Consider the following 16,526-nt stretch of genomic DNA (forward strand, 5'->3'; position numbering starts at 1 on the left):
ATGTGAAAGTCACCCATTAAAATATTACTTGGGTAAAAGTATTTGGTTTTAAATATACTTAAGTATCAAATGTAAATGTAATTGCTAAAATCTACTTAAGTATCAAAAGTAAAAGTATAAATCATTTCAAATTCCTTATATTAAGCAAACCAGACGGCACCATTTTCTTGTTTTTTATTTATTTACGGAGAGCCAGGGGCAAGCTCCAACACTCAGACATATTTACAAACGAAGCATTTGTGTTTAGTGAGTCCGTCAGATCAGAGGCAGTAGGGATGACCAGGGATGTTCTCTTGATAAGTGCGTGAATTTGACCATTTTCCTGTCCTGCTAAGCATTCAAAATGTAACGAGTACTTTTGGGTGTCAGGGAAAATGTATGGAGTAAAAAGTACATTATTTTCTTTAGGAATGTAGTAAAGTAAAAGTTGACACTTGCCCATCGTGGCCGGTCGATAATTCAACCATGATTAGATACGTTTAGATAGTCTAGCCAGCTAATTTACCAATCTTTTTTTTTTTTTTGCTGACATGGGCTAATTGAGTGACTGTCAGTGACTGGACATAAGAGAAGAACTGCTGACGAACAACCAAATATCGAAATTGCACCTTGTGTGTTCTACTATTCTAACTGTCAACAGTAAGTTGAGACCCAGACTGCGTTCTTAAAATAAATTGCGATCGCTTACTGTCTGTCGCTTATTCCCTGCCTGCATCATCACAGCCTGCACTTTAACAGAAGACCTCTGAACATCACAAACACAACACACACCCACACTTCTCCTTATCTCGGAGTGTCCTGTACCCAGAGACAGTGGACCTAGACCCCAGGGGGGTAGGTGGGATTCCATAAGCAGGGTGAGTGGTGATTCACTGCAGCAGAACAACTAGATGGTGGGTGGGTATCTCTTACCAGCGGAAGTACTTAGTGACAGAACAGATTTATTTAACCAGAAATCCTCTCCATTTAAAGCACACCCCAATATTACCATTACCAAGTATTGTATTGGTCTTAGATCTGTGCGCATCTAACCATTGGAACATTTATGGAAATATGATTAAGCAATACATATCCATGCAATGTCCATATGTTACATAAAATCAGTGGTTAAATTATATATACTGAACAAAAATATAAACGCCACATGCAACAATTTCAAAGATTTTACTGAGTTACAGTTCATATAAGGAAATCAGTCAATTGAAATAAATTAATTAGGCCCTAATCTATGTATTTCACATGACTGGGAATACAGATATGCATCTGTTGGTAACAGATAGCTTTTAAAAAAAAGTAGGGGCGTGGATCAAAAAACCAGTCAGTATCTGGTGTGAGCACATTTGCCTCATGCAGCACGACACATCTCCTTCACATAGAGTTGATCAGGCTGTTGATTGTGGTCTGTGGAATGTTGTCTCACTCCTCTTCAATGGCCGTGCGAAGTTGCTGGATATTGACAGGAGGCCATGGAAGATCTTACATTTTCAGCTTCCAGGGATTGTGTACAAATCCTTGCGACATGGGGCAGTGCATTATCATGATGAATGGCACGACAATGGGCCTCAGGATCTTGTCATGGTATCTCTGTGCATTCAAATTGCCATCGATAAGGTGCAATTGTGTTCGTGGTCTGTAGCTTATGCCTGCCCATACCATAACCCCACTGACACCATGGGGCACTCTGTTCACAACGTTGACATCAGCAAACCGCTCGCCCACATGTGACCTACTTGTTGTGTGTATGTACTGACATGTACATGTATGTGTAACTGATAGATGCACACACACTACATGTTAATGTTTTTAAATTGTAAGGTATTTTGTCTGTAATGTATTTTTGTTATATGTTGGACCCCAGTAAGACTAGCTGTCGGCTAATGGGGATTCTAATAAATCAAATCACATTTACATTTACATTTTACATTTTTAGTCATTTAGCAGACGCTCTTATCCAGAGCGACTTACAGAAGCAATTAGGGTTAAGTGCCTTGCTCAAGGGCACATCGACAGATTTTTCACCTAGTCGGCTCGGGGATTAGAACCAGCGACCTTTCGGTTACTGGCACAACGCTCTTACCCACTAAGCTACCTGCCGCCCCGTGACCACATGATGCCATACATGTGGTCAGTGGTTGTGAGGGTGGTTGGACATACTGACAAATTCTCCAAAATGACGTTGGAGGCGGCTTATGGTAGAGAAATGAACATTACATTTTCTGGCAACAGCTCTGGTGGACATTCCTGCAGTCAGCATGCCAGTTACACGCTCCCTCAAAACTTGAGACATCTGTGGCATTGTGTTGTGTGACAAAACTGCACATTTTAGTGTGGCCTTTAATTGTCCCCAGGTGCATCTGTGTCATGATCATGCTGTTTAATCAGCTTCTTGATATGCCACACCTGTCAGGTTGAAGGATTATCTTGGCAAAGGAGAAATGCTCAATAACAGGGATGTAAACACATTTGTGTATGGAACATTTCTGGGATATTTTATTTCAGCTCATGAAACATGGGACCAACACTTTGTTGTTTCACAATCTCTCCTATTCTGCATAACTGCAGGCTTCAGAGGTTTCATTGATTAATGGACAGTCATTCACCTGATTTGTCAACTTTGAACAAGGGTTGGATACATAGGAGAAAGGTAGACAGGCCCTCTGACAACAACCGGTTTGGCCTTCACTGATGTCAAGAGTGACCTACAGCTGTTTTATGACGGTGAATGGAGGAAGATTCAAACAGAGCGAGTGGGTTCAGCTGGGTTTTGAGTGGGCCTCCATTATTTTTGCCACTGGAAACGCAAAGAGCAAAAGAAAAGACCAGTTATTTCAACTGCAGACAGAGAATAGGGGACAAAAACTAAATACTTGTGTGGGAAGAATTGAATAGGGGAGGGGCTATCCACCCACCCTTTCAATTCAGAGTTCTTGAAGTAAACAACTATTACCCAACTGTTAACCAAGTGAAAGTGCTGGGAAAATGATACAATGGTAATTATTGCATAAACGCTCCTTAATTAGCCATTGCAGTCAAAGACGACAGCACATGTAGTAGTTGAGTCAATGAGTGTTGCTGACTTGGAACAAGCAGGTACTGTATGTAATTATATCACTTCATTTTCACACATGCACATGCAGTTTCTTTTTCAGTTATCACTTTTGACCCGATCGAACAAGCTTGTGTTCAACTGGACAGCTCGTAGGAGGTTGCCAAGATACCCACTGACACCTTTCGCAGGCAAACAACCTATCAATTGTGACATTTGCAGGTATTAACAGCTACATAGCACTTCTGACAATAAGGGTTGTTGGCTACTCCACCATGTATGGCATCACCCCCACCACATGGCATGACATCAGCAGTATGGCATCACCCCCACCACATGGCATGACATCAGCAGTATGGCATCACCCCCACCACATGGCATGACATCAGCAGTATGGCATCACCCCCACCACATGGCATGACATCAGCAGTATGGCATCACCCCCACCACATGGCATGACATCAGCAGTATGGCATCACCCCCACCACATGGCATGACATCAGCAGTATGGCATCACCCCCACCACATGGCATGACATCAGCAGTATGGCATGACATCAGCAGAGAGGCATGTTGGTCCTCTCCATGTTCACACACACAAAACAGGTATTACAAAAGGAAAATGCAGTTAAATGGAAAATTACTTTAATAAAACTCATATGAAAACAAAAAAACAGCAAAACAATAAAAGCCTGTACATTTGGACAATATTCAGTGTCTGAGAGACTTAAGAAGGCTAGCGGTGAGAAATACAGCAGCATTACACATTAACCTACAGTGACAGCCATTATAGGCTCAGGCATTAGGGCCCAAGGGTTCATTTACATAATATACATGTAGACTCCTAAACGGATATTGCACAAAATCAAAACACAGATACTGGAAGAGCACCTCATGACAAAACCAGGAAGTAGCTTTGAATCGCAGCGTTACGCCCTCTGCTGGCAAACCCCTCCCACAGGTCCTAAACTCTGCCCATTTCTGCTGATCAAAAAAACAAATACACCCCCAAAAAAAAGAAGCGACAGATTTTTCGCACAAACACTCGATTTTTGAACAGATTAAAAACACAGTAAAAACAAACCTAAAACAACTAAAGGTTCTCTCTTTGTTTTGGTCCTAAAAGGCATTTTAGTTACATGCTTCGGTTATTTCTTAGTGAGTTTTTTCATTGTGGTTATTGTCATATGAGTGGTTTGGTGCTGTGAAAGACTAGGTCTGGCATCCTTAGGCAAGTCTATGTCTAAGACAATCTCTATGGGGTAGTGATAATACCTCTATTGGGTAGTGATAATAACTTCTGGGGAAGTGCGGCCCCCAGTATGAATGGGTATGCACTCACTAACTGTAAGTCGCTCTGGATAAGAGCGTCTGCTAAATGACAAATGTGAAATGTGACGACTCACCCTTTGTGCCTGTTCTGTTTGTCCAACAACAACCATGATTTGATCAAATGGAACACAGGAATGTTACATCCACATTCCAAAGCAGGAACACAAAAAGTTTTAGAAACATTTTAAGCTCGCTCTCCCTCTCTTTGTATTTAAAATGGTGCCAGTGTTTGATGGTCCAATTCACCCCTTTTCTCAAAAGAAGAAGCTGCGCGACCGAATCGAACCGCCCCGCCCCCCCCCGGACGCCTCTTCCCTAGAGCTAAACCACCAAATCAAACGGCGAATGTTAACACAGCCAAATCTTTCCCTACATTTTTTAAAATTCCAAGTAGGATAGCAGCCTTCATGAGAAATATTATAATATTGGTAACCATCTGGATGTCACCGGGATGGTCTATTCAGTGTGGAGCGTATGCACGGCAAATCTGTGTTTCACAACACCGGGACACGGTGTTCTTTGCCCCAGCTTGCTGAGAACTGCTTTCCTGCAGTTCTGTTAAGGTTACAACAAGGGAAATAACTAGCTAGCTACTAGGAGGGGACAACTGAGTGCGTAAAGTTGAAAAACCTGCACATAAAGTTATGTTGTTTAGCTATCGAGAAGAGGCGTCCAGAGAATCTGGCCATGAGCGATATACAGAAATACAATATTTTCCAGTTGTTAGGCCTCGCGAGGATAAGTCCAATAAGACCCACTTCCTCTGGTCATGTGCACGTTTTGGTGTCGTTTTAAGACTCGCGGGTGAGACGCTTTGGTCCTCAGTCTTTACACACTCACTCTTTTACATGTGCAGTCAATCAAACTGCCTGGTGCAGGGCCTGGAGTGGGTGTGGTCAACCCTGACCTCTCTTTAAGTCCAACATAAGGCAGATCAGAAGTCCTGCTGATAGGTGGGTGAAACTACCCCCGTCCCCTTCCTCAATGGTTCAGTCGAGTCCAGGCTCCAAGGGGGCGGTCCATTCACAACGGGGGGCTCGGAGAGGCCACACTATTCCTCAGGTGTTGGGCTCTGACTCTCACTGAGCGAGTGCAAAACTCACAACCACATTACCCACAAATATGTCACATGATCAGGGAGAGGCAATGGGACTGCTGGACTGGCTGGAGGCACACAGCAGCTTCAAAAGCCAGAGGAAAGGCATAGGGAGGGGGGATTTTAAGCCTGTAAGAGCATGTGTGTTTACTGTGTGTGTGTTTAAGATAGTCTTCTAGGTTCCATTCTTTGCGGCCCCAGGCCCAGTCCTGTCTGGTCTTCACCCCTTAGCAACACCATAGCCCCCTCCATCACGGTTGTCCCAGCCCTGGATAGACCTCAGACCCTCCTAACCCCTGACCTTTAACCCTTAACCCTCCAGCTCCAGGATGAGCGTCTGTCTGCTCTAGGAGCGGTTGTCTTTGACCACGTTGTGGGCCATCCAGTTGACTTTGGTGGTCCAGCTCTCTCTCAGCGCCTCGTCAAACTTCTGGCGGAACTGTTTCAGCGCCTCGTCATCTGTCTTCCCCAGGGCCAGAGAGTCCTACGGGGGAGAAGAGGAGGGAGGAGGAGACTTAACAACTACACATCACATACTTTGGACACCGTATCTTTCTGTAGCAAATGTCAACTTTAGCCCATGTGAAGTGGCCAACTACAGTGGGGAAAAAAAGTATTTAGTCAGCCACCAATTGTGCAAGTTCTCCCACTTAAAAAGATGAGAGAGGCCTGTAATTTTCATCATAGGTACACGTCAACTATGACAGACAAATTGAGATTTTTTCCCCAGAAAATCACATTGTAGGATTTTTTATGAATTTATTTGCAAATGATGGTGGAAAATAAGTATTTGGTCACCTACAAACAAGCAAGATTTCTGGCTCTCACAGACCTGTAACTTCTTCTTTAAGAGGCTCCTCTGTCCTCCACTCGTTACCTGTATTAATGGCACCTGTTTGAACTTGTTATCAGTATAAAATACACCTGTCCACAACCTCAAACAGTCACACTCCAAACTCCACTATGGCCAAGACCAAAGAGCTGTCAAAGGACACCAGAAACAAAATTGTAGACCTGCACCAGGCTGGGAAGACTGAATCTGCAATAGGTAAGCAGCTTGGTTTGAATAAATCAACTGTGGGAGCAATTATTAGGAAATGGAAGACATACAAGACCACTGATAATCTCCCTCGATCTGGGGCTCCACGCAAGATCTCACCCAGTGGGGTCAAATTGATCACAAGAACGGTGAGCAAAAATCCCAGAACCACACGGGGGGACCTAGTGAATGACCTGCAGAGAGCTGGGACCAAAGTAACAAAGCCTACCATCAGTAACACACTACGCTGCCAGGGACTCAAATCCTGCAGTGCCAGACGTGTCCCCCTGCTTAAGCCAGTACAAGTCCAGGCCCCCCTGAAGTTTGCTAGAGTGCATTTGGATGATCCAGAAGAGGATTGGGAGAATGTCAGATGAAACCAAAATAGAACTTTTTGGTAAAAACTCAACTCGTCGTGTTTGGAGGACAAAGAATGCTGAAATGCATCCAAAGAACACCATACCTACTGTGAAGCATGGGGGTGGAAACATCATGCTTTGGGGCTGTTTTTCTGCAAAGGGACCAGGACGACTGATCCGTGTAAAGGAAAGAATGAATGGGGCCATGTATCGTGAGATTTTGAGTGAAAACCTCCTTCCATCAGCAAGGGCATTGAAGATGAAACGTGGCTGGGTCTTTCAGCATGACAATGATCCCAAACACACCGCCCGGGCAACGAAGGAGTGGCTTCGTAAGAAGCATTTCAAGGTCCTGGAGTGGCCTAGCCAGTCTCCAGATCTCAACCCCATAGAAAATCTTTGGAGGGAGTTGAAAGTCTGTGTTGCCCAGCGACAGCCCCAAAACATCACTGCTCTAGAGGAGATCTGCATGGAGGAATGGGCCAAAATACCAGCAACAGTGTGTGAAAACCTTGTGAAGACTTACAGAAAACGTTTGACCTGTGTCATTGCCAACAAAGGGTATATAACAAAGTATTGAGAAACTTTTGTTATTGACCAAATACTTATTTTCCACCATAATTTGCAAATAAATTCATTAAAAATCCTACAATGTGATTTTCTGGATTTTTCCCCCTCATTTTGTCTGTCATAGTTGACGTGTACCTATGATGAAAATTACAGGCCTCTCATCTTTTTAAGTGGGAGAACTTGCACAATTGGTGGCTGACTAAATACTTTTTCCCCCCACTGTATATACTGTGTGTGTGTGTGTGTGTGTGTGAGAATGACCTTTAGGTACTGTATATCCTTGACGGAGGTGAGCTCTGGCAGTCCAGCAGTCAGCATGAGGGCAAACAGGGTGATGAAGAGGTTCCCATTCCGCCTCAGAATCAGGTAGGCCTGTTCACAGTAATTACGGAAACTAGGGACAACACACACATTCAATTTACTATACATTTACTCAACTATCGCCTACATAAATGATAAATGGTAGGCAACAGATAGTGTTCCCAGCCTGGATCACCTGAGTAGTGGAAGGGGACAGAAGCTCACCTGCCAAACTTCTCAGTGTTGCCAGTCTTTCCCTGTTGGATGACGTGGATGAAGTCATGGGTCAGGATGAAGGGGACACGTTCCCTCTTGATGCCAAACTTGGACTTGAAGTTCCCCAGGATATGCCCAAAGTCTATGTGGAAGAGCTGAGACACACACAATGTAAGAACTTGATTCTGAACTCCATTAAAAGACTCCATAAATTAACCTTAGTGATTTTGCCTGTCGTAGAGGGGAGCACCCCTACCCACCTGCCCAGTGCTGCGGACCATGATGTTGTCACTGTGGCGGTCACCTATCCCCAGGACGTAGGTGGCCACGCAGTAGCCTGCACATGACAGGGTGAACTCCTCGATCGCCTTCTCCAGAGCATCTCTGCAAAGTACACAGACACAAAACAAAGTGTCGGCCAAGTGGGAGCTTTCACTGGGTTTGCACCAAAGCATAGCAGCTCACTAACATATTGCCTGTTATATACAGTACCAGTCAGAAGTTTAGACACACCTGCTCATTCCAGGGTTTTTATTTATTTTTTACTATTTTCTACATTGTAGAATAATAGTGAAGACATCAAAACTATGAAATAACACATATGGAATCATGTAGTAACCAAAAAAGTGTTAAACAAATCAAAATATATTTTATATTTGAGATTCTTCAAAGTAGCCACCCTTTGCCTTGACAGCTTTGCACACTCTTGGCATTCTCTCAACCAGCTTCATGAGGTAGTCACCTAGAATGTGTTTCAATTAACAGGTGTGCCTTGTTAAAAGTCAATTTGTGGAATTTCTTTCCTTCTTAATGCATTTGAGCCAAGCAGTTGTATTGTGACAAGGTAAGGGTCGTATACAGAAGATACAGTGAGGGAAAAAAGTATTTGATCCCCTGCTGATTTTGTACGTTTGCCCACTGACTAAGAAATTATCAGTCTATAATTTTAATGGTAGGTTTATTTGAACAGTGAGAGACAGAATAACAACAACAAAATCCAGAAAAACGCATGTAAAATTTTTTATAAATTGATTTGCATTTTAATGAGGGAAATAAGTATTTGACCCCCTCTCAATCAGAAAGATTTCTGGCTCCCAGATGTCTTTTATACAGGTAACGAGCTGAGATTAGGAGCACACTCTTAAAGGGAGTGCTCCTAATCTCAGCTTGTTACCTGTATAAAAGACACCTGTCCACAGAAGCAATCAATCAATCAGATTCCAAACACTCCACCATGGCCAAGACCAAAGAGCTCTCCAAGGATGTCAGGGACAAGATTGTAGACCTACACAAGGCTGGAATGGCAGCTTGGTGAGAAGGTGACAACAGTTGGTGTGATTATTCGCAAATGGAAGAAACACAAAATAATTGTCAATCTCCCTCGGCCTGGGGCTCCATGCAAGATCTCACCTGGTGGAGTTGCAATGATCATGAGAACGGTGAGGAATCAGTCCAGAACTACACGGGAGGATCTTGTCAATGATCTCAAAGCAGCTGGGACCATAGTCACCAAGAAAACAATTGGTAACACACTACGCTGTGAAGGACTGAAATACTGCAGCGCCCGCAAGGTCCCCCTGCTCAAGAAAGCACATATACAGGCCCGTCTGAAGTTTGCCAATGAACATCTGAATGATTCAGAGGAGAACTGGGTGAAAGTGTTGTGGTCAGATGAGACCAAAATCGAGCTCTTTGGCATCAACTCAACTCGCTGTGTTTGGAGGAGGAATGCTGCCTATGACCCCAAGAACACCATCCCCACCGTCAAACATGGAGGTGGAAACATTCTGCTTTGGGGGTGTTTTTCTGCTAAGGGGACAGGACAACTTCACTGCATCAAAGGGACGATGGACGGTGCCATGTACCGCCAAATCTTGGGTGAGAACCTCCTTCCCTCAGCCAGGGCATGACAATGACCCAAAACACACAGCCAAGGCAACAAAGGAGTAGCTCAAGAAGAAGCACATTAAGGTCCTGGAGTGGCCTAGCCAGTCTCCAGACCTTAATCCCATAGAAAATCTGTGTAGGGAGCTTAAGGTTCGAGTTGCCAAACGTCAGCAGCCTCGAAAGCTTAATGACTTGGAGAAGATCTGCAAAGAGGAGTGGGACAAAATCCCTCCTGAGATGTGTGCAAAGCTGGTGGCCAACTACAAGAAACGTCTGACCTCTGTGATTGCTAACAAGGGTTTTGCCACCAAGTACTAAGTCATGTTTTGCAGAGGGATCAAATAATTATTTCCCTCATTAAAATGCAAATCAATTGTTTTTACATGCGTTTTTCTGGATTTTTTTGTTGTTATTCTATCTCTCACTGTTCAAATAAACCTACCATTAAAATTATAGACAGATCATGTCTTTGTCAGTGGGCAAACGTACAAAATCAGCAGGGGATCAAATACTTTTTTCCCTCACGGTAGCTCTATTTGGTAAAAGACCAAGTCCATATTATGGCAAGAACAACTCAAATAAGCAAAGAGAAAAGACAGTCCATCATTACTTTAAGACATGAAGGTCAGTCAATACCGATAATTTCAAGAACTTTGAAAGTTTCTTCAAGTGCAGTCGCAAAAACCATCAAGGCCTATGATAAAACTGGCTCTCATGAGGACCGCCACAGGAAAGGAAGATCCAGAGTTACCTCTGTGCAGAGGATAAGTTCATTAGAGTTACCAGCCTCAGAAATTGCAGCCCAAATAAATGCTTCACAGAGTTCAAGTCACAGACACATCTCAACATCAACTGTTCAGAAGAGACTGCGAGAATCAGGCCTTCATGGTCGAATTGCTGCAAAGAAACCACTACTAAAGGACACCAATAATAAGAAGAGACTTGCTTGGGCCAAGAAACACTAGTAATGGACATTAGACTGGTGGAAATGTATCCTTTGGTCTGGAGTCCAAATTGGAGATTTTTGGTTCCAACCGCCGTGTCTTTGTGAGACGCAGAGTAGGTGAACGGATGATCTCCGCATGTGTAGTTCCCACCGTGAAGCATGGAGGAGGAGGTGTGATGGTGTGGGGGTGCTTTGCTGGTGACACTGTCTGTGATTTATTTAGAATTCAAGGCACACTTAACCAGCATGACTACCACAGCATTCTGCAGCGATATGCCATCCCATCTGGTTTGCGCTTAGTGGGACTATCATTTGTTTTTCAACAGGACACTGACCCAACACACCTCCAGGCTGTGTAAGGGCTATTTGACCAAGAAGGAGAGTGATGGAGTGCTGCATCAGATGACCTGGCCTCCACAATCAACCGACCTCAACCCAATTGAGATTGTTTGGGATGAGTTGGATCGCAGAGTGAAGGAAAAGCAGCCAACAAGTGCTCAGCATATGTGGGAACTCCTTCAAGACTGTTGGAAAAGCATTCTTGGTGAAGCTGGTTGAGAGAATGCCAAGAGTGTGCAAAGCTGTCATCAAGGCAAAGGGTACCTACTTTGAAGAATCTAAAATATATGTTGATTTGTTTAACACTTTCTTGGTTACTATATGATTCCATATGTGTTATTTCATAGTTTTGATGTCTTCACTATTATTCTACAATGTAGAAAATAGTAAAGATAAAGGAAAACCTTTGAATGAGTAGGTGTGTCCAAACTTGTGACTGGTACTGTACATCCAGTATGCTTACATATCTATGAAATAGGTCAGTAATACACATTTTTTATATTCACCATCTATAACTTTTTGAAAGTCACATTGAGAAAGAGCCCTGGTGTAAGAAACAAACAAACCCGTTGGCCAAGTGTGGTCTTACCCAGAGTTCTTCTCTTTGAGCCAGTTGAGTAGCGCATCCTTGTTGAAGGCTGCGGCGGCCGCCACGTTGCTGCTGGTCAGCTGGATGTTGGCGATGGTATCCGCCGACGACACCACCTCGATCAGCCCTGACCGGTCCCCAGTCGCTAGGCAACCGTAAGGCACGATTCTGCACAGACACATTTTGTTCCAATTAATCATCATCAACACCATTGAGATGCATCCTATAATTTTCTCCATTATTTTTCCTTTCCCCCGCTCTCACAGCACGTGACCGAAATGTACGCATGATTACACTCCAAACACCACATCATAGTGAGTTTATTATCCTCACCATCATCATCATCATCCTCTCTGCAGAGCTCCCTCTCCTCTCTGAACCCTTGTCCCTGTAACCTAACGGCCTGCCCCCCAGCTCAACTGTCAAAACAATCCCACAAACTGCTCAGCTCCAGATGTGTCAGACTGTGTGTGTCTGTGTATGTTAGAGTATTAGAGCGAGCGCTAGTGTGTGTGGATTTGGTTAGGATGAGAAGCGGGGTAGTGTGTGTGTGATGCTGGGGGTATGGATGTGGGGGGGTTAGAGGTCAGGCTAGCAGGGGGTGATTAAGCCCCCCCCCAACACAGCTTCCCCTTCCCTACAGAGAGCAGGAACAAACAAGCCTTACTGACACAGAGTCCGCCTGAGGGGACACACACACACCCCTTTTATATTAATATACACACCTAAGGTCCAGATTGGCCTCCTTCCATAGCAGGTCCATCAACCTCAAGATCTGCAGTGTCAACATGTCTTGTCTCAGGTCTGGAGAGAGAAATGAGTAACACCATTAGTCTTTCATTCATACTTCCATCTTCAATCACCTTCCATAATACACATCCCTCCATCTTGACCTCACTATTCTTCCCTCACTCTCCTCTACCCCTGAACTTTAGTGATCTTACATTTCCTCTTAGAGGCAGGTAGCCTAGCAGTTAAGGGCGTTGGGCCAGTAACCGAAAGGTCGCTGGTTCGAATCCCTGAGCTGACTAGGTGAAAAATCTGTTGATGTGTCCTTGAGCAAGGCACTTAAACCTAATTGCTCATGTAAGTCGCTCTGGATAAGAGCGTCTGCTAAATGACTAAAATGTAAATCTAAATGTTAGATCCACCTCCCCCTCGTACCGTCTCCATTCTTGAAGATGATTCCCAGGGTGTCTCCCCCCAGCAGCTTGTTGTTGTAGACGATCCACAGAGGCTTCATCTTAGAGTCCATGTACCGACACTTCTCCACACTGGGAGGAGGGGAGAGCATGGAGGAGGGGAGAGAGAAATGGAAAGAGAAATCGGGGGAGAAATGTGAAAAAGTGAAAAATAGAGCAAGAAGAAGAACGAGGGAAAAAAGGAGTCAAATCAAAGTCGTCCACCCACATCACCCTCTAACCCCTTAGACCTAACCCTCTCCCCCTGGCCCTTACTTGATTCCAGAGAGCAGGACGCTGGGGTTGAGAGGGGAGTGCAGGTCAGAGAGGGTCTCTGTGTAGCCACTCTGTCTCAGACAGGTCATCATGGCCTCCTTGGTGAGCATGGCCTCCTTGGTCTTACTGCGGGCGTTCTTGATGGTGCCCAGCTTGATCAGCTCATTTACAGACTTCAGCTTGCTCAGAGCCTCCACCTATAGGGAGAGAAGGGGCGTAATGTCATTACAACATAGAAGCAACGTGATGTAATAATGAAATAATGATGAGATTACACCACAGATATATGCTGTATTTATGCACTATAATGCAATTGCCTTTCAAATATGACACGGATGCTACGCATGACAGCATGGGCTTCCTGAAACATCCCACAGTGTGGTAGCTAACTCCAAAACAGGAAGGAGAGGAGGGATGGACAGCAGTGGACAGGAAGCGGGTAGAGGTCAGAGGTTAGAGGTCAGGCTGCTGTCATCTGACTTCTTTATAAATAACCCCATTCTGAACTGACAGAGGAAACTATAGAATTAGAGGTGTTGACAGAATTAGACGTATGTAGTGATTCATTCACAGCTTAAGGTTGGAGTCAGGGCGTGTGTGTGTGTGCGTGCATGTGCGAGTGTGTGTGTTGGGGTCCTTACCTGTTTCTTCAGGACCTCAATGTGAGGGATGCTGCCACGACAGTAGGCCTCCAGAATGAGAGAGAACTGGACAGAGACGACTGGCATGTGCATCTCTGACCTGCAGGGGGCAGCACAGTCACCATAAAGTTACAGTCATGCCTGGGGTGGGTTAACGCACATCACATCACACACCACCAACAAATACAGCCTGTATAGAGGAAAATGTATTTTGGTTCTTTGCACACATGCTCTTTCTCTTTCATATGCACACACACACACCCTTACACACACAAACACACACAAACCCTTACAAACACACACCCTTACACACACACACACACACACACAAACACCCTTACAGACACAAACACACACCCTTACAAACACACACCCTTACACACCCTTACAAACACACACCCTTACACACACAAACACACACCCTTACAGACAAACAAACACACACCCTTACAGACACACAAACACACACCCTTACACACTTTCATGTACACACCACGTCTCCCTCTCTCACCTGAGATGCCAGAAGAGGAAGTGTCCTATGTTGCGGTTGCACTGGGCTCTGTTCAGCAGGAAGCGGGTGAGCGCACAGTCATAGTAGGGTTCATAACGTAAGACCTGGACCAGCTGGAGCAAGTACTGAGACAACTCCTCATCACTGGGGGGAGAGGGAAGAGGGGGTGAGAGGAAGAGGGGGTGAGAGGAAGAGAGAGGGGGAGATGGGCGGTGATAAAGTCATTACAACAGTAAGTGAACTAGGAATAGGTATGTGTGTCTGCGAGCGTGTGTAGACTACCTCATGTCCCTCAGGCAGCCCACGGCGTACTCTCTGACGTACTGGTCTGGGTAGTTAAAGTCCAGCAGCTCCAGAGCGTCCCTGGGACTCAGCTTGGGCCAGATCTGCAGCAAGGCCTGGAGCTGAGAGACAGAGATCATTCACTATGATTACTAACCAATACAGGAGCACAGCAGATCTTTGAAGGGGAATGATGAGGGGCATAGTGGTATGGGCTAGGGGTCCATTTAGAGTCTGACCATTGAGGCACACTCACAGACAACATTGTCATCAGACTGGTTAGAATAGTTTATTTCCCTGGAGAAGGAATTGATTGTTGTTACAGAACACTGTCAATACACAGGCCATGTTCATGTGTCACAGTGTGTACCTGGGCCATGTCCTCATGTTTGCTCCACTTGACGGAGAGCAGCAGTTTGGGCAGTGACTGGGGGAAGTTCTCCATGCAGTCGTAGCGTAGTGTCCAGATGAGGTCCTTCTCGTTCTCACACAGCTGGGACAGAGGGTCCCTCTCCATGATCTCCTTCAGCTCAATGTGGAACTTCTTACCGCCTCGGCCCTGTGGGGAAACAGCAGGGGTGGTTAGTCACCACTAGGTGGCAGCAGAGGTTAAGAAACCACATTATGTACAGAGCAGTAGCATGGGGTGTTAAAGGTAGATGTTACCATTAACCACAGATCTGGAATCAGAGTACACTGCATGTAAACAATTCGATCTTGTCTCATCGCTGCAACTCCCCAACGGGCTTGGGAGGCGAAGGTCGCGTCATGCGTCCTCCGAAACATGACCCGCCAAAACCGCGCTTCTTAACACCCGCCCGCTTAACCTGGAAGCCAGCCGCACCAATGTGTCGGAGGAAACACCGTTGAACTGACGACCGAGGTCAGCCTGCAGGCGCCCGGCCCGCCACAAGGAGTCGCTAGAGCGCGATGAGCCAAGTAAAGCCCCCCAGCCAAACCCTCCCCTAACCCAGACAACGATGGGCCAATTGTGCGCCGCCCTATTGGACTCCCGATCACGGCCGGTTGTGATACAGCCCGAGATCGAACCCGGGTCTGTAGTGACGCCTGCGATGCAGTGCCTTAGACTGCTGCGCCACTCGGGAGGCCCCTGCATGTAATCCTATCCTCCATTAGAGAGATAAAAATAGATCTGTACTTGCATGCATGTTTGATTGCTTTATGGATCAACAATGAAACATTGTTAGTCGACACACAGAATAAGAGCGTGAAGCTTGAGACCGTACGAAAACCTCCATCATACACACACATCTCCCTGCAAGGGGCATGTTTTGGCAAGCCCTCTGCGTCACATGGTGTTACGTAACTATCTGTGTCCTGTCCCACAGGGTCTTTAGGATGGTTGACGTGTGTGTGTATGTGTGTGTGTGTGTGTGTGTGCGCGCGTGTGGCACGTGGAACAGGAGGGCTGATCTTAGCCTCAGATTCCTCAGAGAGACACTATTGTGACAGTGCACCATCTTGGATCAGGATCAGAACTGACTGGGTTGCCCTGGAAACCAGTCACAGCAATATCCTTCCTCCCCTCTGACACATTTGGTGTCTGTCTTTCTGTCCTAGAAATGCTTGCACCATGCCTGGCGCCTGCTGCTCTGGAGTAAAGGGAGCGCTTGTGTGTGATGGAAGGGGTACGTATGTATGTATGTGTGTAAGTATTTGTGTGTGATGGAAGGGGTACGTATGTATGTATGTGTGTAAGTGTTTGCGTGTGTCTAGGTATGTGTGTGTTTGAGTGGTTGGAACTCACGACAGTACCATAGGCGAGCAGTCACTTGACCCAGCGATCTCTGCAGCTTTCTCCAGAATCTGCAGGGGTAGATCACACACATCCATATCAGTGGTAGAAATATTTCATAATGACAACCATGTTTGAATACGTCAGTGTGTGTGTGTGTC

The 16,526-nt window shown here is 45.4% G+C and overlaps 1 protein-coding gene across 3 annotated transcripts in view; it reads right to left on the minus strand.

The window, feature by feature from the left end:
• Positions 1-5,083: 5,083 nt before the first annotated feature.
• LOC121567694 (phosphatidylinositol 4,5-bisphosphate 3-kinase catalytic subunit beta isoform-like) overlaps positions 5,084-16,526 on the minus strand; it is a 61,937-nt gene continuing 50,494 nt past the window's right edge. For all 3 annotated transcript variants that reach the window (XM_041877914.2, XM_045218814.1, XM_045218811.1), the window contains 13 exons: positions 16,386-16,436; positions 14,980-15,168; positions 14,610-14,731; positions 14,328-14,471; positions 13,817-13,916; positions 13,176-13,372; positions 12,883-12,992; positions 12,444-12,522; positions 11,719-11,886; positions 8,218-8,341; positions 7,967-8,112; positions 7,703-7,835; positions 5,084-5,957 (listed from right to left, as the gene is read on the minus strand). In XM_041877914.2, the coding sequence (XP_041733848.2) occupies positions 5,820-5,957; positions 7,703-7,835; positions 7,967-8,112; positions 8,218-8,341; positions 11,719-11,886; positions 12,444-12,522; positions 12,883-12,992; positions 13,176-13,372; positions 13,817-13,916; positions 14,328-14,471; positions 14,610-14,731; positions 14,980-15,168; positions 16,386-16,436 (1,701 nt within the window). In that variant the 3' untranslated portion in view covers positions 5,084-5,819. The remainder of the gene's footprint in view (positions 5,958-7,702; positions 7,836-7,966; positions 8,113-8,217; positions 8,342-11,718; positions 11,887-12,443; positions 12,523-12,882; positions 12,993-13,175; positions 13,373-13,816; positions 13,917-14,327; positions 14,472-14,609; positions 14,732-14,979; positions 15,169-16,385; positions 16,437-16,526) is intronic.

The sequence above is a fragment of the Coregonus clupeaformis genome, chromosome 6, assembly GCF_020615455.1.
Source record: "Coregonus clupeaformis isolate EN_2021a chromosome 6, ASM2061545v1, whole genome shotgun sequence".
Taxonomy (NCBI): Eukaryota; Metazoa; Chordata; class Actinopteri; order Salmoniformes; family Salmonidae; genus Coregonus; species Coregonus clupeaformis.